Source organism: Setaria italica, chromosome II (assembly GCF_000263155.2).
Source record: "Setaria italica strain Yugu1 chromosome II, Setaria_italica_v2.0, whole genome shotgun sequence".
Classification (NCBI taxonomy): domain Eukaryota; kingdom Viridiplantae; phylum Streptophyta; class Magnoliopsida; order Poales; family Poaceae; genus Setaria; species Setaria italica.
The window spans coordinates 35,076,656-35,098,396 of NC_028451.1; the positions used below are offsets into that span (position 1 = coordinate 35,076,656).

The window sequence follows — 21,741 nt, forward strand, 5'->3', positions numbered from 1 at the left end:
ATGCCATCAATACAAAAAGAAAGTTGTTTCTACTATTTGCTCAATACTGCTCTTATTACTTAGAGATTCTAAGACTTATTTTTATGCAGCACAATTCAATAAACATTTGCTGCAGAGTCTGAAAAGTAAAAAAAGATTGTAGAAAAAGCATCTTAGACTCTTAGTGAGCCTAGAAGTGCTTGTGTAACCATTCGTACTTGGCATGGGATTTAGAAACTCGAAGCTATTTTGTGACATCTGATGTACAAAAGTTATTTACAGGTCCATAGCCCTGTTCTAATTCTGTTTCAACTTTCAAGAGAGCTTGTTAGTACAAGATATATGTTTTGAAATTTGTCCTCGACGATGTGTATTCAGAATAGTGTCTGTACATTTCAGCATAAAGAAGAGGTAAGCAATAATCTTCAGAAAACCCCGGCTAACTTGCTGCCAAGAACATGTTGCAAGATTTCCACGACAAGATCTGTGTCTGCTGTCTTGATGAACTCATTAAAATCGTCATGAATCTCGTACACTTTCATGAAGTCCACAAGCAACCTTATGCAGCTCCTCTTGAGCTCCTGTAGCTGGTAAAAGTCCGCCACCTGAAGCCTCTCGATCAAGTTCTCCGTGTCAATGTCCTGAGATAGGCTATCAACGCAAGCCACTTTGAGGTCGGAAACATCATACTTTTCGGCGGCTCCAAGGAGGGCAACACGATGAGCGATAAAATCTCTTTCTTGTAAATTGCCATACATGTAGTTGATGAAGCATTGGCACTCGTCGATGGACATGTCAGGTATGTGGACTGCAGAGAGCTGCTCTCCTTGAGATTGTGTGAGAACATGCTTTGGAACACGGGTGAACAGGCTGACAAGACATTACTGTGGGCTCTAATGCTTCCATTGCTGGTGGTAATGGTGATGTCGGTGGGGATGTTCTCTTGCAGCATGCAAGCGAACCCAGAACATGTGTCCTGCTGAATTGATGACCTCGTTGCGAAGGAAGGCTTTATAGAGGTTGGTTCATGATCCTGTGATGTGATTGAAAAGACATGTTACCATGCTTAAAGCAAGGTTTTGTAAGTAAAAGAAAAAAGCACGGTTCCATTGTTAACATTATAAATTTATTGTAATTTGCAGATAAAGGAATGTGACGTCAATCATTTCTTAAACTACATGTTACACGCAAACTTTCTGGTTCAAATACACAAGAATATAACCCTAAGAATCAAGAGGAGGATTCAATGGTTAAACATCAACCATCAGTGTGGAAATACAGATTAATTTGTGGGAAACTAGATGGCTTTGTGCTTATTCTTTTGGTTCAGTTTCATCTGCTTAACTCCACCTGTAGTTTCTCTGATAATCATAATGAATTTCTCTGCAAGTTGTAAAAGTTTTAATGTTTTCTCACTGCTTTTAGTACAGGAGAGAATTCTAGTAGAGAGATTGACTTATGAATATAAGTAAAAAATAAATTCATTTCCTATTGATTCTAACTTCAAGCAATAACCTAGTCCATCTAATGTAAATTCAAGAGTTATGACCTCGATCTCATCTTCTTCTTTTTTTTACATAGCTTAGTCTCTGTTTTCTCACTAGATGTCTGAATGTTCAAGTTAGATGACAGCAGATTAATATGGTACAGAGGATCTCAATCATGTAAAAGTTACAAAACAAACGTTATTCCTTTTATAATCAAAATAATGTACTTGTGCCAACAAGGAACAATGGCAAAAAGGATGTAATAGATTCTTACAAGTTGGTTTGTAATTTTCAGGTCAAGAAACTTACCTCAATTGAGAATCTCACAGTAACAAAGCTATCAAGCGTCCAAGCAAAACCATCCATCCCAAGTGGCAAGTCAAATATTCCTGCATATATAATCTTAGCCCATGTTAGAAAAATGGTGAAGGAATACATTCCTGCATATATAATCTTAGTCCACGTGAAAAAACTGGTGAAGGAAAAAATTGTTGTTGATGTAACAAAATGATTTTCGAATGTCAGTATAAGATGAAATCGAAAGGGCACAAAAGAACAGAAGAAAAGAATACAAAACTACCTGGATGATCAGCTATGATTTCTGGATTGGAGGCAAAGAGCGAACCCTCATCTTGAAAAAAACTATAGGGTACACATTCCTTGTGGAATATGATCGTACATGTAGCTTCACACAAGTTTTCCCATGTTTCTGCTAATCCGTAGATGCCTTTGAATAGCACAAACATAAAGAAAATGTTAGTCTCCTTTCGTGCGGTTCATCACAAGACCCCATGGACAGGAGAAGAGCACGGATGTTGAATCTCTAGTGGTATAAATAGGCCTGCTTGGTAGAGCTCCATCTGATTCTGATTCTCTACGGGAGTTGATTCTTTAAGCAAAGTGATTTTGTGGCTGAAAGTGATAGCATAAACGCTTAAAATAAGGATGGAGAATCACTTCACAGAACCAGGATAAGCTACTTTTTTCAGCTCCTAGTCAACAAAGAATCACTTCTCTCTGAAAAAATATTTAGCATAGCTCCTGCTGGATTCATGAGTGTGGCGTCCCGCCCCCCGGGGCCGGGTCCGCTTACACCTGGCAGCTCTCTAGGATATCAAGAGTTGGATTCATGAGTGTGGCGTCCCGCCCCCCGAGACCGGGCCCACTTACACCTGGCAGCTCTCTAGGGTATTAAGAATTCCCTCACAGACCAACACAAGTCTTTTCTACGCACTTTGTCCTCACTCGTGCGCACCCGGGAAGAACTTTTCGGTCGGTTACCCATCCCGAAATTGCTCCCGGCCAAGCACGCTTAACCCTGGAGTTCTTTGAGGATGAGCTTCCGGAAAAGAAGTTGCAACTTGTTGGTATGAGTATTCTATTAATCCTACTAAGCCTTAGGCCATGATGTCACAATAAGAGAATCAGCTTTAGTAGCTCTACCAAACATGGCCACTAGTCACACATGGGTCTTGTTTGGATAGGCAAAATTGGAACCAATTCCACTGAATTCAAGTAGGATGGGCATAATCCCTTCCCATCCAGACAATTGGACTTGAAATGGGAGTGAAACAAGAAATCTCTGGATTTTGTGCTATTCAATGTCATCTGGCAATAAGCTAAGCTACTGCATGAAGAGAACAATCATACACTTCATAGCAAAAAGAGGATGGAGGAAACCACGTGACAATATGAAAGTTCTAAAACGTTTTAAAAATTTTGAGTTCCAGACTTCCAAGGCATGGTCTTTCCTAGAGGCAACTACCAAAACAGTGAAGAAAGACGCAACCCATGATTGGTTAGATAGATTCATCTAAACTTACGGAAGTCTGCAATTTACTAGAAAAAAAAAGAAGTGGGGCAATAATACCATCCCCATAGTCGTAAAGGGATTTGATGCTCTGTGGTAATCGGAGCTTCTAACCTCCCACTGGACAAAGCGCCCTTCAGTTTTTACATCACACCCGGACATCTCTTATCTGCGGCAATTTATGCACCTTGATTGAGTCTTTCCGGAGACTTTGGTATTGAGAAATCGAACAGGTACAATCATAAGATTTAGCAAATCTTTTTGCAAATTAGACTGAACATATTAAAAAAAATACCGAGCCTTGGTTTACCAGAAATCTTATAGCAGCAGCTATAAAGAGTAGACCCAGCGTCAGTTGAGGTGGATATTTCAAGAGTTCGGTTCTAGGGCTTCAGTTGAAGTGAACCCCAAACTAATAAACAGCACCGGCACCTTTATTTAGGTCGCCAAGCCGCAGCCCGCAGGTTCTGGAACCGCGGCGCAGGCTCCAGGCAGACTCGGCACCGCTCGGCGGTAGACTAGGGTATGGATGGATTCTGGCACGTTCGCTTCAGCTTATCAGTCGGCTTATCGAACAGTATTTTTCTCTCACAACAAATCAGTCGTTTCAGCTTTTCAGTCGGCTTGTAAGGCTCTAATCTTGTAGCATGCGGCGTGTGCAAAGGTGAGAGTTGACGTCGACGACGACAAGAGCGAGCGTCGAGAGATAAAAAAGACCTTGAATTTTGGTGGGCCTCTATTTTTTTATATTGAAATTGTGGGCCTTTATTTTTTTTATATTGAAAGTGTGGGCCTTTAATTTTGGATTCAGACCTTTTCTGTGTTTTGAGGCCTTGCGGGAGCTTTGACGACTTTTGGTGGGCCGGCCGCACTGCAGCTTTGCTATAAAAAAAAAGCTAAAGTACTGCAGCTGTACAACCTTCTGATTATGATGACGCATTACGCTATGTGCTATTAACTTGAGGGAAACTAACGTGTCCTACGACGCATGCTTGCTCATTGGAAAAAAAAAACGTCCGCGAATTTCAGACATTAATGTTCAAAACATCAAAAAAATAGTAGGGAAAACAGAGTGAGCAATGTTGCGTACAATAAACGTTGCACTCGATGGAGCATGCTACTTGCTATGCAAGGTGCTGGCTAGCTCATTGTAGAGTGGAGCTAGCAACCACGATTCAAATCCTCCTTATGACCCGAGCAAGACATCTCTCGTCATCCCATGGAGCATGTTGTGCAAAATATTGGTAAATATTTGCGAATCATTACATCACAACATTTGAAAAGAAACATTTGCAATATTCAAAAAAAAATATGGATGCTACATTGACATCAACTTTTGCGACATCAACATCTTAAATCGAGCCTGGGAGGAACAATTATATGGGCCGTATCCGTTTCTTTATCCAGAATCGGACGCCTGATCTACAATATTTTTTATTGTATAAATCTAGTTTGAGCCGAGGCAAGCCGTTGTTGTCCTCCAAAACAACGAAGACTTCAAACAAACTAGCCTGATCTACAAGAAGTTTGTATAGTAAAGTAGTAAAAGTTTTGAAAATGAAAATAAAAAACTCGAACAAAAAAATCAACGGAAAAATTGCATAAAAAATTAGAGAACATTATGAAAAGCAACATTTTCAAAATTCAAATCCAAAAAGATGAAGGAAAAATATTGGAGACAAAAATTGGAAAAAATAAATTCGGAAACAAAAGAATAGGAACACAGATTTTGCCAAGAAAAAAAGGAGAAAACAAAATACGTCGGATGCGGAGTCCTCGTCGCTCACGCGCCGCTTCGGCTTCGCCGAGTCAGCTGCGCGCCTGCGCCCTCTCCTGGACTGCGGCTGCGGGCTCGAGCACCGCCCCGCGCGCACTCGTTGGAGCCGCCTCGCCTTCACCTGGGCGCGCCTTCGCATGGGCTACAGGCCCAAGTTCATCCATGCGGCTCCTCCGTCGCCGCACCACCCGCTTGTCGTCGCTCAGACGGCGCTTGGCGGGGCTGCAGGCGCTCGCCAAGGCCACCATGTGCTAACCGGTTGGTGCCGCTGCGCCCTCAGCTCGGCTGCTGTTCCTTGCCCAGATGACCAGACCGACTCGCGCGCCATGTCGTTGCCGAGAACAGCTCTCATCTCCGTCGGTCGTCGTCTGATTTGAGGAGCATGTGAAAAGGTAAAAAATCTGAGGAAAGAAAGGCAAACGTGAGGGTCTTTGCGTTGGGAAGCGGAGGAGTTTTGGGTTCCCGTCAGCTCTCGTCCTTTCCAGATGCAACAGTTCCGACTTAGACCCATCTGTCAGTGTCTACGAAGCGTCTACAGTAACTCGAGGCCCTTAGAGATCGTCCAGGCCAGCAACCGGTGTTTGATACGAGGTGCTTCGTCGTATCAGATATTCGGATGTTAATTAGAAAGATTAAATATAAGCCAATTACAAAACTAATTGTATAAATGGAGTCTAATTCGCAAGATGAATTTATTAAGCCTAATTAATCCATCATTAGTAAATGGTTACTGTAGCACCACGTTGTCAAATCTTGTACTAATTAGGTTTAATGGATTCGTCTCACGAATTAGACTTTATATGTGCAATTAATTTTATAATTAGGCTATTTAATACTCCTAATTAGTATCCAAACATCCGATATGACAGGTGCTAAAGTTTAGCATGGGTATCCAAATAGAGCAGTGTATTCCAGCCTACTAAGCAGGATCATCTTCTTTTTTAGGAACTAGTACTAGCTGGTTCCTCACCCTGCCAGCGCTCGCAAGATCATACCAAGGTGGTAAGTAACCTTGTCGTCTGCAACTTTCCATGACCTCGGCTACGAGATCCCCATCCCCTGTCCGCGCGAACTCGCGGAAATCCTCTGGTATCCTGTGCACCCTCTTGAACTCCACAAGCATAGTCATGCAGGTCCTCTTGAGCGCCGACAGCCCGTACAGGTGTGCCATCTGCAGCCTCTCGAGCACGTTGTCCGTGTCGACGTCGTCGATCAGGCTCTTCTCGCAGGTTTCCTTGAGTCCGGCGATGCCGTACTTGTCGCCGGCGAAGAGGAGCTCGCTCCGGTGGGCCAAGAACTCCTCCTCGGACAGCGTGCCGTAGAGGTAGCTGATCAAGGCCTGGCACCCGTCGGAAGACATGTCCGAGATGTCCACCGCGGACTGCTCCTTCTCCCTGAGGTCGTGCGAGAACATGCACCTGAACACCGCCGAGTGCGCGGCCAGGACGGCACGGTGTGCCCTGATGCTACCGCCGATGGCGTTGACGACGATGTCGGTGAGGATGCCGTCGTTTAGCATCTGGGCGAAAGCAGACTGCGCGCCTGTCTGCAGCATGGTCTTCAGTTGGAGAAAGGGCCAGCCAGAGATCGAAGGACCATCCTAAATATTGAGATTTGAGAAGATACATCCCTAAGAAAACATGGGGAAAAAATGCTTAAAGTTTCTATCAGACTTAAAAAGAGAGAGACAAGAATTGCTTGCCGTTCCCATCTTGACGTCGATAAACTTGATCTCGATTCTTGCGGAAGCGAAATCGCCTACGTTCCATATATAACCGCGATAGCAACCGCGATCTAGCGGCACATCAAGTCCTGCACGCCAACACACGTTTTCGTTGTCTTTCGAGCAAGAAGAAAGCAAATGTGGACACTAGTAATTTGCACGACAAGAGCCTAGCTACTTTTTTTTTTCGATACAGGAAATTGTATTAAATTCAAGGTTTTCTATGAGAAGAGCCTACTTGGCTGATGCACAAGGCTACCATACGGCGATCCATTGCTCTCGCAGGATGAACACTCGAAGGAGATGGAAGCCACGCGTTCCATGCCGAAAACCGGCGGCGGCGCCAGCGATACCAGACTCACGCAGTTCTGCCCGTCGTAGTTTCTCTGCATCAACAGCTGCCTTCATCGTAATTCAGAGAGAGCTATTTCGTCAGCTGCCTTGCAAGGAAACGCGAGAAGGATCACAGTTCGCAGAGGACGGATCCATGGATCGGCACGGCAGCGGCGGAAGTATTACCATGGCAAGGGTCCGATCACGAAGGGGCTGGACGTTATGGTGCTGCCGGTTCCGATCAGCTCCCATTGCACGAATCGTCCCGCGACTCTCACGTCGTTCCCCAGCGCTGCGGTGGAGCTCATGCGGATCTGCTACGACGACAGCTGCGTGAACAGTGCGCAGTGCTGTATGAACTGCTTGCTAATTAGGGCAACTTGTCTCCTGCCCCCTTGCGGTGTGCGCTTCTTATATATCAGGCTCTCCAACTACAAGATCTTGGAACCAATCAGGGAAAAGAAGAGTTTGAGAGAGATCATAACTTATAACGACTAGGCTGCTATAGGCAATCCGTCCCCGCCTCCTTCCTCCTGACTGCCAGTGCCAGGCAGGCCCCTCTCGTCGTCGGTGGCGGAGTCAGGGAAAAAATTTAGGTGGAGCGAACTCTATCGACGAGCTAAAACCAAAAGCATGAAAAGAACACATACACACTGCATATTCGTAAATTACAATCACACGATTTATAGTGAATTGAAACCATGATTAACATCTTAAGAGAAGCTTTTTAAGACAGGGCATATAATTTGAAGAATAAACAACGGTATAAGTACAAACATGAACAACTTCGCCAGCTATAGGAGGGCTACACGCGCATGTCCTGCTTTCTCGTCTCTTCAATCAGGAGTTGTGGCGAGCCACCTTGCATGCTATATATGCGCCGGGTGTAACATTCGTAAAATTCACCAACTTAAATCACTCGTTAAAAATTATTTTCAAAATCTTTTTACCGTTGAGCTCCCGAAAATCTAATCTTTCCGGCGATTTCGCTGTCCTGGCATACAAAGCCGACAACCATCCTTTTTATCCTCTCCGCAAATTTCGCCGCGTGCCGGTTGACAAACTGCCGCGCGTGCTACGACCGCATTCCGCAATCACCGCCGACTCTCCCTTTCCTTTTCTCTCTTTCTCCTATTTTCTTTTTTCTCTTTTCTTTTTCTTCCTTCTCTTTCTTCCTTTCTTCTTCCTTCTTCTTCTTTCTTCCTCCTCCTGGCGCACAGCCCCCCTGGTCGGCTCCCCCTTCTTCCCTCGCGTGCGCGTGGGGCCCACGGCCGCCCCCCCCCGCGGCGCGCCCGGCCCCTCCCTGCCTCGTCATCCGCGCAGCGCGCCCGGCGTTGCCACCGGCGCTGCCCGCCGCGCCTGGCCCCACTGCCGCTCGCCTCCCCGAGTCGCGACGGCCCCCCTCCCGTCGCCGGCCCCTACCTCACTGGCCGCCCAAGCTTGCCGGCCCTTACCCACACCGCCGGCCGTTCCTCCGCCCGCCCACTATAAAAGGGCCTCAACGCCCGGCCTCCACACCCCACCTCCCTTGCCACCAAGTCCCGCTGCGCAACATGCCGCCACCGGGAACGCTGCCCCTCGCCCGTGCGCCGCCGCCTCCCTACCCACCGCCGGCCGCCCCCTTCCATCACAGAATCCCCAAGGTAAGAGGCAAAATGGAGTCCCCACGGCCTTCTCCACCTTCCCCCACCGCCCAATCTCACCGCCGGCGAGCCATGGCTGGCCGCCTGCCACCGGTTGCCCCTTCTCTCTCCTCTCCCAGTCACGGTTCAAAGGAGGAAGAAGAACCCCCCCCAATTCCGATCTAACCCCCTCCTTTCCCATATTCCCAAACCAACCCTCCCACCTCTCTCAAAGATTGTCTCACAGATATGCCCTTCCACCTCCCAAGAATCTTTACAAACAAGTCCTTAGTTCTCACAGTTTAGTCCTAAAACTTGTTTTAAGCCCCTAAATACATGGTTATCTCGTTATTTCATGCGTCAAACTTCCTCCAATTAATCCCAAATTTGACCACGTCATCCTCAAATATACCTCCGCCGACGCAGCTCCAAATTTCATGAAAATACTCATTCCTTCTATTTTCCGTTCGCGTTCTCTGTTCGAAGCTCAACGGGTAAAACTTTAATTTTCTTTTATTTATTGTGTGCCCGATTGTGTGTGCCGTAGATCGCGGAGTACCTGAGGAGGAGCACGAGGAGGAGTTTGACCACGAGCCCGAGTCCAAGGACCAGCACTGTGAGCAAGAACTCCCCGCCAACTACGAGGACGGCAAGTCCAATCTCACCCTTTGATGCATATTTATTCCTAGTTTTTCAAACACAACCTATTGGCCTATTTTATAAAATTGCATATTGTTTTACTGCTGAAACATGATTGGATAGCCACCCCTTGATTGTTATGAACATCCCTTGATTGTCCTATAATTATCTCTAAATATGATTTGCTTTGTTTGGATAATAATTACTGCTAGAATGCTTATGACCTTGTTACTCAATTCAATCATGACTACAATGGTTTATTTAAAGAATAAATGTGTGAGTGTTTTCAAATGAGGAAATGGGTTTTCGGAAATAAAGAAAGGAAATGCTTAGATGAGATGGATGGGTATTTCTTGTGTGAAATGCCAATAAGTTGGGCTCGTACCTTTGTGGTTGAGCAAGGTTGGGAGATATCTATCTCGTCACAATTAAGGATCGAGTTGATGTGCCATCTTGCCTAACCCACTATCGTGCAACCACTCGACCGTTATGTGGGCGGCGGCTTAGCATAAATCCCACTAGCTGGTCTGTTAGCCATCAGGAGAGCTGGTGAGCAACAGGAGACCATGGAGAAGGACTATAAACTTTGTGAACTTAGATCCCGGTTAAGACCTCGTTGGAAGGTCGTTAACCCCTTGGATGCTTCCGTGTTAGCTAGTCAGTCTTAGCTAAGGTGGGTAATGGCTTTGATAGTATCTGCACCAACACTAAGGTGATCGTGCTACGGTACCCTACTTGTGGGTAAAGTGTACAACCTCTGCAGAATTAAAACCTATCTGGGTAGTCGTGTCCACGGCATTGGACGAGTTACGTCTTGGACACATAACTAGTGTTTGGGTGATGAATGGTTTCCATAGTGTGAGTTGAATTTGGAAGGTGTCCGGCAGTTGTGCCGTGAGCTACTGTGGACGGGGAGTCCAGTAGCATTAAAAATGGATCCTTTGTGTAGGATCAACCCCCTCTTAGCAACCTAGCTTTATGGCAAACTAAACCTTAGCCTTATCCTTGATATATCTTGTGCATATTCTTGATTGTATCCCCCTCCGTGGATGGGGTTGGACTTGTTGAGTACTTTTGTACTCACCCTTACTTTGTTGCTCCATAGGAAGACCCGGACTTCGTCGCCGAGGATTTCAAGTAGAAGGTTGCTTCTGTACCCAACGCTGCCTGTGGTGTTAGCCTTTGCAGAATGCTTCCGATGCCGTGTAGTCCCGAGTGTTGTCTCTTGACAAGAGCTTAGCTCGCTGCTGTTGTTTATTTACTTATCATTTTGGTGTGGCTTTCGCGCCCACTCCCTCGGGAGTTGTACGGTATTTGAACTATCTGTTGAATAAATGTGTTATCAGCCTCCTGGAACTGATATTTATATCACATTTAGTCTCCGCTGATGTGGGGACGCTTTACCGGGTATGTAATCTTGGAAAGGCATCAAATCACGCTGCACCACTATTGTACGCTCTTGACAATAAATCTTCACAATATTCCATGTTTTTCCATGAACACTTTGAGGCTTATTGATGATCAAACTTGTCAATATAATGATGCCGATGCACTTCTGCACAACCTGTGTGTTTTTTTTGAATGGTTGCACAACCTGTGTTGGCCTCATAGTCAAATGTAACTGTGAATTTAGCTTGAGATTTGAATAAAGCCTTCATGCAAAATGGAAGGGCGTAAAGGGTCGCTATAAAAAACGGTTTCCAGATGCGGTTGAAACGGCATTTGCAAGGGCGAGCGCGCTACCCGCTTCTAGCTTTCGCAGCTACAAATAACTATTTGCAGGAGGTAACTGGCCCAACCTGTAAAACCGTTTCCAGGGGCGGGTGATGCCATCACCCGTCCCTGGAAATTGTATCTTCAGGGGCGGGTGACGCCATGATCCGTCCCTGCAAACTGTTTTCCAAAGGCAGGTGATGCCCTGGTAATAGATTAAAAAACAAAAAAAAGAAATAAAAAATCAAAAAAGGGAAACAAAATCGTGCGCCGCGTCGGCCACCGTGAGCCCCGTGCTCCAACCGCAGCGCCCGCCGCCGTGGGCGCCCGTGTGCCACGCCGCCCACCATGAGCCCCGAGCGCTGGCCGTCGCATGCCACGCCCCCATGTACAAGTACTACTGGCTCCTTGCAAGCTCCTTGCCATGGCTCTCTGCAAGCAAAGCATGCACACATTCAAGTTGACTTTCAGAGATGAAGCAATGCAACTACCTACGCATGCAGCTAGCCCATTGCTGAGGTCTGGTCCTCTGCTCCACCTCATTTGCTGCCTGCACAAAAAAGAGTAACGCGAGAAGTTAGTACCTACACCGTGCGCCCAAGCCTCATGCGCCAGCCGCCGTGCGCCCCGCCGACCATGGGCCCTGTGCACCGGCTGTTGCGCCACCGCAAGCCTCCACGCCGTGCACCCCTAGGCCACCTAGGCCACCGGGCACCAGCTGCTCTTGCTTGGATCCACCAAGATAGGAAACAGAGAAGAGAAGAGAAGTGAGAGAGGAAACACAGATAGGAGAGAAGAGAAGGAGAGAGGAAATAGAGAACTGAGGGAGATAAGGTAGAGAGGGTATCCGGAGAAATGTTGGCCAATAGGAGTGCTTGATTTGGATGGTGCGGATCCATGATGTGGCACATTGTGTTTCTTTTATGAACTTATAACATATTTTTAAACTATTAAAAAAATTTAAATAAAAAAAATATCAACTACAAAGTTTTAGATCTTGTCAAGCTCTACAACTTTGATATAAAATTTATCTTCATCCGAGGTTGTATAAAAAGGTTATGATTTTTTTTTCGCAGAATCAGTTGTAGGGGCGGGTCATGCCATCACCCGCGCCTAGAAATGATTTCTACGTGCGGGTGCGGGTGACGTCATCCGCCCCTAGAAATTATTTCCAGGTGAGGTGGCGCCATCACCCGCCCCTACAATTATTTCTCAATTTTTTTATTTGAAAATATATTTTTGAGCTATTAAATGATCTCAAATACAAAAGTTGTCAAGTACAAAGTTTTATGTCTCATCGAGCTCTACAATTTTGATATAAAATTTGTATTCATCCAAGATAACATGAAAAAGTTTGTATTGAAAAAAAATACATCCATTAAACCATTCACATGTACTCACACGTACTTATACATTTTGAAGTATTACACAATCTCAAATTGAAAGCTTGTCAGCTTGAAAGTTTTTGTGTCACTGAGCTGTACAAGTTTGATATAGAGCTTCCGTATAGCCGAAGTCATTTGAAAAAATTCAAAAATTTTAGATTTCAAAACTAGAGAATTTATAATGATATTTTAAAGTATTAAACAATCTTAAATTGAAAACTTGTTAACTTCAAAATTTTAGGTCTCCTCGAGCACTACAAGTTTTATGTAGAGCTTATGTAGCCAAAATCATTTGAAATTAAAAAAATTAGATTTCAAAATTATAAAATTTAGAATGACATTTTAGAGTAATAAACAGTCTCGAATAAAAAAAAATTCAACTATAAAGTTTTAGACCTCGTCGAGCTATACAATTTTAATAGAATGTCTGCCTTCATCCGAGATCATATGAAAAAGTTATGAATTTATTTCTACAGGACCATTTTTAGGGGCGGGCCATGTCATCACCCGCCCCTGGAAATCATTTTCAGGGTTGCCATTTCCAGGGGTGGGTGATGGGATGACCCGCCTCTGAAAATGGTATTTCTATGAGCGGGTCACCCCATCGCCCGCCCCTGAAAATGGTGTTTTCTAGGGGCGGATCACCCCATCGCCCGCCGCTGAAAATAGGTGCCATTTGCAGGGCGGATCAGAGCTACAATAGGCCACTTCTTTTGTAGGTGCGGGTGGCAATTTCGCCCGCTCTTAGAAAAAACAGAACATCCCTACAAATCGTTTTTTAGGGGTGGATGCCCCTTATTGGCCTATGTGTGATCTTCTTCTTTCTTCGGAACTGGGTGGATCCAATCTAGGTAGTGGCATTGCAGCCAACATCGTAGTCGATAACCTTGTCCCTTGCAACTTTGCATGACCTCAGCTACGAGATCCGGGTCACCTGTATGCACGAACTCACGGAAATCCTCCGGGGCGTCGTATATCTTAAAGAACTCCACGAGCAGCCACATACATGTCTTCTTGAGCGTCGACAAACCATATAGATGAGCCATTTGTAGCCTCTCCAGCACGTTGTCATTGTCAGCGTCGTCAACCATGCTTATCTCGCACATATTATTCTTGAGTTCGACGATGTCGTACTTGTCACCGGCAGAGAGGAGCTCGCTCCGGTGGATGCTGCCGTAGATGTAACGTATAAAGGCCCGGCATGCCTCAAGCGACATGTCCGAGATGTCCACTATGCACTGCTCCTTCTCCTCGAGGTCAATCGAGAACATGCACATGAACACTGGCGACCGGGCAGCCAGGACGGCACGATGGGCCTTGAGGCTACCACCATCAGCAATCACAAGGATGTCGCTAAAGATGCCATTGTTGAGCATGCGTGCGAAACCAAACTGGGCGTACGTCTGCACCGCCGTGTTGATTTGGTTCGGGGGCCATAGGGAGGTTGAAGAACCATCCTGTAATAAAAGTAAATATTCATAATAAGAAAAAAAATAGTACGAAATGAAAGAAAATTACAAATCCCTTGTTGGTAAAAGAATTGTTAATTCGGTCCCTTATTCGCAATACCTTGAAATACACATTGGTCCCAAACCTTTCCCTTTTTCCATTGCATATAACACCACTAGAAAACACGCACTAGATGCAGCCTCTCATCCCTTCCGTCTTAATTGATTAAGTAATTATATCCTCCCCCGATCACCATATATATGAACAGTTTAGGATATTGATGACAGAATCTAGAAGGCGAAACTATGACCAGCAAAATATACAATCATAAATAGAAAATTATATGTTATGGTATTATTTTGAAATTAATCCAGTAGCATCAAATTTATCTTGTAAAAGTAAGTTAGCCATGCTCTCTCATTGATCACAAAGTTTCTATCACACATTCAGAAAGAGGCAGGAATTTCTTACATCATTTCTTAGTTTGACGTCGACAAACTTGATAACAAAACTTGCTGAGACAAAAGTGTGCATATTCCGTATAAGACCCCGGTTGCAACCGCGATCTAGCTGTACTTCAACTGAAATTAAAAACGCGCATGCACACGTTTCTTGTTATATAGGCTTTATGAGCATAACTATTTGGTATATATAATAAAATGTATGCAATGTGCAACTATTCCATATCTTATAATAAAATGTATAACTACTTGAGTATATGTTTTTATCTATCTGAAACATGATCTAGTTCGCAGGAAAAGCTTTTACTTGGCTGATGACCGGCTACGACCGCCGAGTGTAGAAAGGGTAGATTGGGAAGTAACTAAAATAGAGTATATTTCCACGAGAAATAATTAGACTTGCTCGGACCGTCGCTGGCCGAGATGTCTTTCCTGGTCGGTGGGTCGTGCGTGAGCGAAATTGACAACTCGGACGGAAACGGACGCGACCCGGCCCGTTCCTCGCGAGAATTCAGTGGCGCCGGCGATGTCAAACTGTCCGTGACCGGACGGTTAGCGGTGATTTCAGACATTTGGGCAAATTGCTGGGCCGTCGTGGTACCAAGCTACCAGCAACAGGCTCATTAAAATGCAACCGTTTGCAACAGGAGTAAAGTGGAACGTGCAATCCAACGGAAACCGCCTTTTGGATTCCCCACCGACTCCACTCAACAGTCAACATCAGTAGGAGCAGCAGTTGTTCAGGCCATGGCCCATTGGTGGATTGGCGTAAACGGCACTCTCCATTTTCCTGTGCACGCAGACGCGGTGGCAGTTCGTGGGTTCGCGTGCCACGACTGCCAAACCCACACATGTTGGTTGGCGTGAGCGGCGCCACCACGCTAGACGGCTAGAGGCAAGTTTCAGATCGCCAAACGGAACCAACTCCGACCGTCCATGTGCCCGGCGCGCTAGCTCACGGCTGGGCAATCGGTCACTAATGAAATCAGCAGTTCATGAACGCGACCCCAAATTGACGCCGCGTGCAGGGCAACAAATCGACACAAATCAGCAGCGAACAGGATAATGGCACTATGCCTGAATTTCTCACGCTTTTTAACAACAAATATAACGATAGAATAACAAAAGAAAGAAAGAATTGCAGCGAGTAAATAAATCCGAGGATTCCTTTCCTTTTTACAAGCGGTGCGGTGTGGCGGATGTCGTCCAACTACTACTCCATCTCCATGGAGGGCGGCGGCGGCGGCGGCGCCCGGCGAGGGTAGTAGATCTCGTGGAGATGGGGAGGCAGGCCCCCTCTAGGCTCTAGTACGGCGGCGGCGGGGCGAAGTGGCCGTAGGCGCGGAAGGAGCCGCCGGCGGAGTGGTGGTCGTCGAGGTGGATGTTGCTGGTCAGCTTGTGGAAGCCGCGGGTGTAGATGCCGAAGCCGAAGACGAGGCCGACGGCGACCAGCACCAGAATGATGAGCGTGCAGATGCAGCACGCCTTGCTCGGGCAGCAGCACATCTCCGCTCGCCTTCTCCTCCTCCCTGTTCCTGACGGGGAGAGAGCCGGGGCGCACGCGTTCCGAAAAGGCGAGGCGCTTTTGCTTCTAGCTGGGTATCGCTCGGGACGGGGGCGCGTCAGGTCGGGGGTCTGGTCTGGGCGTGCGTGCCCGGCCGCGCCGGCGGGCTATAAAGGGAGCGGCGGGGTCGCCGAGTCGGATGAGGTGGGGTGGGGGGTGGGGGGGAATCGATTCGGGTGCGCTCGTCCCGTCCGATCGGTTGGGTTTGGCTTTGGCGGCCGGTTGGCCTGTTGGGGTGTGAGTGTGACCGCCTGACGACGACGACGCGGTCCCGTACTCCCGTCCCGTGGGGGCGACGCTTCGGCGGCCGCGGCTAGACTTCGGGCCGACGATTCCTCTCGGCGGAAAGAGAACGGCCCGTAATGGCGACCTGGCTCCCGATTTCGGGCCCCCTTCATGAAGAGAAGTGGGCTTTCTGTATGCTTTTCTAGGGATAGTTGTTTTTGGCCCACGGACGTGGCACGGGCTCCTTCCTGCCAAATTTCCAATGGCAGTATGGCACGAAAAACCTATATAGCTTCCAGTAGTTTTTTGATTTTTTTCCAGGAGACTTCCACTGTTTCAGATCTGTGCGCACAATTTTCATCCGTTGGATTCTTCTTCTCCTCCAACCCTAGATCCCGCCGCCACCTCAGGCCACGCTGTTGCCGCCACCGCAGCTCGCCACCGTCCCGAGCTCGCCCGCGGCGCCCCTGGCCTCGCCACCGCTTGCTGGCCGCAGGCGCGCACCGCCAGCCCAGTAGCCCCTAGCCTCGCCGCCGCTTGCTGGCCGCGGGCACGCCGGTCGCGTGCCGTCACCGGCCAGCGAGCTGCCCGTATCAGGGAAGAAGAAGAAAAAAATTAGCATCTAAAAAATATTGAACTTTATTTTGTAAAATGTTGAATTCATTCTTTTTCATATGTTGAAATAAACTACAAAAAATGTTGAACACAATAACTTTCTACAAATGTTGATACATCCTTCGGGAAATGTTGAATATATTATTCTTAAATATCGGTCTAATTTTTTTAAAAATGTTGAATATATTATGCTAAAATGTTGATATTATATTTCAATTTGAGCCAGATGATGCGAGTGCATAGCAAAGGTTTCTTTCGAAGGTATCGCCGCGCTCTCTCTAGCTCCCGCACCCCGCCGATAGTCGCCAGGCCCCAGCGTCCACCAACCCGCCGACCGCCGCTCCTGGCCCCAGCATCCACCCTCATCCTGTGGGCCGCGCCCGACACGCATGGGCTCGGCCGGATCTGAAGATGGGAGGGGTAGCACGGAGGAGTCAGATCTGCCCCCTTCCCCTCTGGCACCAGGTACAGTGGGACCATCGACGACGACACCCTTAGCAATGCGGTCACCCCGATCGCCTCCCCTCAATCCCCTAGCCCTTCCATTCGAGCGGCGAATTGAGGGGCCATCGGGAGGGACTCCGGACTGGCTGAGGTACAACGCCTTCTCCTCCTCTTCTTCCTCTTTGGATGAATCGTAGTCAAGGTCACTTAGGAAAGGGAAGGGGAAGGCGGTGGCTATGGAGTTCTCGCCAGCCGCCCATCCCGTTGCTCCACCCCCCGACGGATTTATGGCAGACGCCTGGCGGGTGGGCCTAGCATTCGCCCGCTCTAGGGAACAAGGACGGCGAGGTCGGTCGCAGCAAGCACCTCTAGTCGCTCAAGGTCGCCAGGCTCCCAATGTCAACAAGGAGGAGCCGTCCGAAGAAGGTTGGGTGGAGGTGCGTCGCCACCGTGAGCGTCGTAGGGAGCAGGCTGGCCCGCGGCACACTTCCCGCCCGGTTCCTCTGATGCCACAAGGTCTGCACGCTCTCAGTCGACTGGACCCATTGGCCCCCCACCACCAATCTGCACACCACCATCGTCGGGTCCGGAGGACATGAACCTCTCCCCAAGGCCAGCGTCACCCAGGCCGTTTGGTCATGCCGTGCGCCGAACAGAAACTGAAATGTGCATGGTGCCAAGGTCGCAGAAGCTGAATACCCGAGAAGCACAGCTGTCTACCTGCGCCCTGGTTGCAATGGTCGGGGGAGTGTGCCCAAAGGTTTTTATCTTCCAGGTTGGGCGACTTCTTCAGAAATTTCTTAATCTCAGTTCAGAACATTTTGAGGTGCAGAGGTCGCAACCAGATGATTTTTTGGTCCAATTTCGCACTCCGGAGATAGTTGAACGCATCCTGCACTCACATCTACCTGCAGAGGCACCTTTCCAGTTGATATGGAGAAGGTGGCGGCGCTAATCTGGGGCAAGTCTGTCTTCTATGAGATTTAGAGTGCTGGTTGAGTTACATGGAGTCCCGGCACATGCACGAGATTTGGAGATGGCACAGACTGTTTTGGCTTTAGCTTGCTCTAACCTGGTTGAAGCACCATCACAATTTGCTGGAGACAACAATGCGATCTGGTATTTGGCTGCCTGGTGCACTCACCCGGACCTTGTCCCAAATGAAAAACTGATATTCATTCTTGAGCCACCAACACCATATGTGGAGTGTGGCTTATTCCTGAAACCACATGAACTCATTCAATCCAAACATGATGGCCTATGGTACAGAGTAACCATCAGAATAGTCAAGGTCCAGGACTTGAATGTCTCTAGTGATTCATCGGATGTTGATACCCCGCCTGACAATTATGATAGTACTGAAGATGAGGACTATCCATGCTTCACACAATGAAATAGGAAGCATCCATGGCCAAAAAGAGCATGGTTCACAGATGAGATAGAAAGTTCAGGAGGTGGTCCTATCTTGGGTCCTAGCTGGGGACCGTCTTTTTCCAAAGCAGCACTGGTTGCAAGGAAAGAGTTGAATCATCTTGCTTGGTCGATACCCACGCTGCTGCGTTTTGGTCGTTGGGCGCACCCAGCGGCCAGGAAGGGCCCAACACCTTCAACACTGGCACAGACACGCTGAGCCACCACAACAACAAGAGGTGGCAAGACAGAGGACACCCAGGCAGCTGCAATCAGCTTCCCTATTTCCGGTGGTGGCACACACGCGCGCACAGTGGATCCAATGATCACAGAGGTGACTTTGCAACCATGGAGGGGCTCATGGAAAATGCATGAGGACACAATCATTCTAAAACACCATGAACAGAACTGGTCACTGAATGAGGGGTCCAAAATTGAACTTGATCTAATGAGTCATGAAGCGGATCCGTGCTTCCAGCCCAATGCGGCTTGTCCTGACGACCTGAGTGTTGGAGGTATGCCCTAGAGACAATCATAGAGATGATGATATTCCATTTGTATCCATGATTTATATTGTGTTCCTTGAATATCCATTAAAGGCTACTTGAATTGATTTGCAATTATGTGAATTGTATGTGAAACTCTTTACTTGTATGGTTATTCTAAAGTTGTTCCTAGTCGGTGTTCATGTGAGGACACACATGAATATTAGACTAGCACATGTCTTAGTTGATGACTATGTTTCACAAGTCATGGACATGGAGATGTTGAACTAATAATGTGGGCACATGTGGAGACATGTGCTAGGACTGACCCAACATGAGAAGTAGTTCTCTCTTTACACAACATATACACTTTGTCCTTAGACCTGAGATTGTCGCATGTACTCAAGATGTGGATCAACTTACTTAGGGGCTATCAAACGCTACGCCGTAACAGGGTAGCATGCTATGAGACATGGTCAATCAAGATGGGATTTGCCCCTCTCTGATTGAGAGTGATATCTCTGGGCCCCTCGAGTGATCAGATCCGAAAATGCATGGCCATGCTACGTACGGTTAAGAGTTAACCTACAAAGGGATTCCGAATCACAGGATCGAGAAAGAACGGTCGGCTTGAAGCTAGACCAAATATCGTGAGGCAAAGGGACTAGCATGTATATAATGTTGTGATGGTTCGTCTGATATGATCTTCGTGTGCGTATAGGAGTCGGCACGTCTTGCTAGAGGCCGCTACCGACTATTGGGCCGAGTAGGAGTACTCGGGCCATGTCTATACGTATCCGAACCCATAGGGTCACACACTTAAGGGGCTGGAAGCCCAATTCGGATGTGATCCGAGTTGGATTAGGTTTAGAAGTACTAATGGGCCTCGGACCCAGAGGCCCGTTAGGAACCTCTATAAATAAAGGGGTGGGGGCACCCTAGGGTACACACCTTTTGGTGAAACACATCTGCCGCACCTCCCACGTCCTCGCCTGTTGCAACTCACGGATCTAGCAGTCCGGCTTGCGACGCTTCCTCCCTGCACGTGTGGATACCTTGGAGGTGTTGCGACTGCAGCACTTGGACGAGGCGCCGACGAGCCACGACGAGCCGCTGACGAGCCACGACGAGCCGACGACGAGCCGCGGCACGAGTGCGATCTTGCTGCACGTGGACGAGTTGCTGAGGAGCTGCTAGATGTCGACGTGATCGACTACGTACGACTATGTTGATCGATTTCGCTGCATCGACGCGAATCTACATCTTCCGCACTAGTAGTGCGTCGAGTGGTAATCCCGTGATCCTTATACGGCAGTTTTCCTGGTTTACGCGGTAGAAATTTTGATTTGCGCTAGTGTAGCCTACCTCGTATCCCAACACTGAGCCAGCTAGAGGTAGCACATAGAGAGGAGGGCCAGCGGCTTGTGCTGAATAGGAGGTTGCCTGAAGATGAGACCGTCTAGGAAGAAGATGAGACCGTCCAGGCTCCTCTGCGGGAGTCCACTCTTGACCCTCCTGTTTTGGACGCCTGCACTCAAGCCTCAACGTCGTGTCTCCCCGATTCTAATCAAGCGACAGTCAACCTGGAAGCGGTACGCTTCGATGAGATTCGAGTCTCTGGAATTGACACCACAACACAAAATAATTTTGTGACCCTTATCAGGGGTTCCACACAAACAGTACCATTCCATTTTCCATCAGAAACATCCACGCCGGTAAAAAGCACTACGGCTAACTTAACAAACTCCATTTGCAGGGCAAGGTCGTCGGCTGTCTTACAGCGAACAGCACCCAGGCGCAAAGCCCCCCCTCCCGCCTTCCACTCCTGTGATTAGGAGAAGCGAAAGGCTGGCCAAAAAGTTCCGACACCGAGCGACCAAGCCAGCGCTCCAAGCACATAACGTGCTCATGAAGAAGCTGGGTATCTCATCATCCACCGGACCTCCGGACGCTGTGGCCTTTTAGTGGTTCAAGGAGGCCTTGACAACGACCTTACCCATCTCCCAATGTGAAGCTCTAGATGATCCCATCCGTGATGGTCGGTTGTTGTTTAGTGCAGCAGTAGCGGAGATTGAGCCACAAGCTCCTCCCTACCTGGCTTAACATCCTTTGGTCACAGAATTGTGTAATGATGATTAATGAAAACATGCTTGTGTGGGATGTCAGAGGCCTTAATGCTAGAGCTAGGAGATATGTAGTTCATGATTTGGTTGCTCCAGAACGTGTCTCGCTTGTGATGCTGCAAGAGACTAAACTGGATGTCTGTAATCACCTGTTAATTAAGGAATTGCTAGAAGATGACTTTGACTACCGGACTCTTCCTGCAACGCACACATTTGGTGGAATTTTGGTGGCTTGGCGTAAACAGGTTTGGTCAATATCTAGCCCTTTGATAGGCGAGTTCTCTATGACAGCAAAAATCCAGTACACGACGGGAGATGTCAAGTGGTGATTAACCTGTGTCTATGGTCCCTAGACTGAAACGAAAAAAGTATGATTCCTAACTAAATTACGAGATATCAGGCAGGGGAGGTCGGGACCATAGATGCTATGTGGGGATTTTAATCTCATCTACAAGGCCGAGGACAAGAACAACTCACGGCTAGATCGACGATTGATG

At 47.6% G+C, this 21,741-nt stretch overlaps 2 protein-coding genes, 1 long non-coding RNA gene and 1 pseudogene across 3 annotated transcripts; all 4 read right to left on the bottom strand.

Moving 5' to 3' along the window:
• Positions 1–404: 404 nt before the first annotated feature.
• On the bottom strand, positions 405–5,301 carry LOC101760910 (annotated as a pseudogene).
• A 671-nt stretch (positions 5,302–5,972) lies between these two features.
• Positions 5,973–6,608, bottom strand: LOC101761313 (BTB/POZ domain-containing protein At1g55760-like). The gene has a single exon (XM_004959496.1). The coding sequence runs from the start codon at positions 6,606–6,608 to the stop codon at positions 5,973–5,975; it is 636 nt and encodes a 211-aa protein (XP_004959553.1).
• A 4,372-nt stretch (positions 6,609–10,980) lies between these two features.
• LOC105913831 lies at positions 10,981–11,885 on the bottom strand. Its single transcript, XR_001163324.2, has 2 exons — positions 11,668–11,885; positions 10,981–11,515 (listed from the first exon to the last, which is right to left on the bottom strand). It is a non-coding gene; the product is annotated as an uncharacterized LOC105913831 (long non-coding RNA).
• A 1,386-nt stretch (positions 11,886–13,271) lies between these two features.
• LOC106804164 (BTB/POZ domain-containing protein At1g55760-like) lies at positions 13,272–14,451 on the bottom strand. Its single transcript, XM_014804708.1, has 2 exons — positions 14,389–14,451; positions 13,272–13,925 (listed from the first exon to the last, which is right to left on the bottom strand). Exons 1-2 carry the CDS (start codon positions 14,449–14,451, stop codon positions 13,272–13,274), a joined length of 717 nt encoding a protein of 238 aa, XP_014660194.1.
• Between the last annotated feature and the right edge of the window lie 7,290 nt (positions 14,452–21,741).

What these genes read in the sequence shown, in the direction of transcription:
- LOC101761313 (XM_004959496.1), bottom strand. Translation starts at nt 6,608, where the DNA reads ATGCTGCAGACAGGCGCGCAGTCTGCTTTCGCCCAGATGCTAAACGAC.
- LOC106804164 (XM_014804708.1), bottom strand. Translation starts at nt 14,451, where the DNA reads ATGCACACTTTTGTCTCAGCAAGTTTTGTTATCAAGTTTGTCGACGTC. An exon ending in ACGTCAAACTAAGAAATGAT is followed by an intron (nt 13,926 to 14,388) that starts GTAAGAAATTCC and finishes CTTTTATTACAG; the next exon opens with GATGGTTCTTCAACCTCCCT.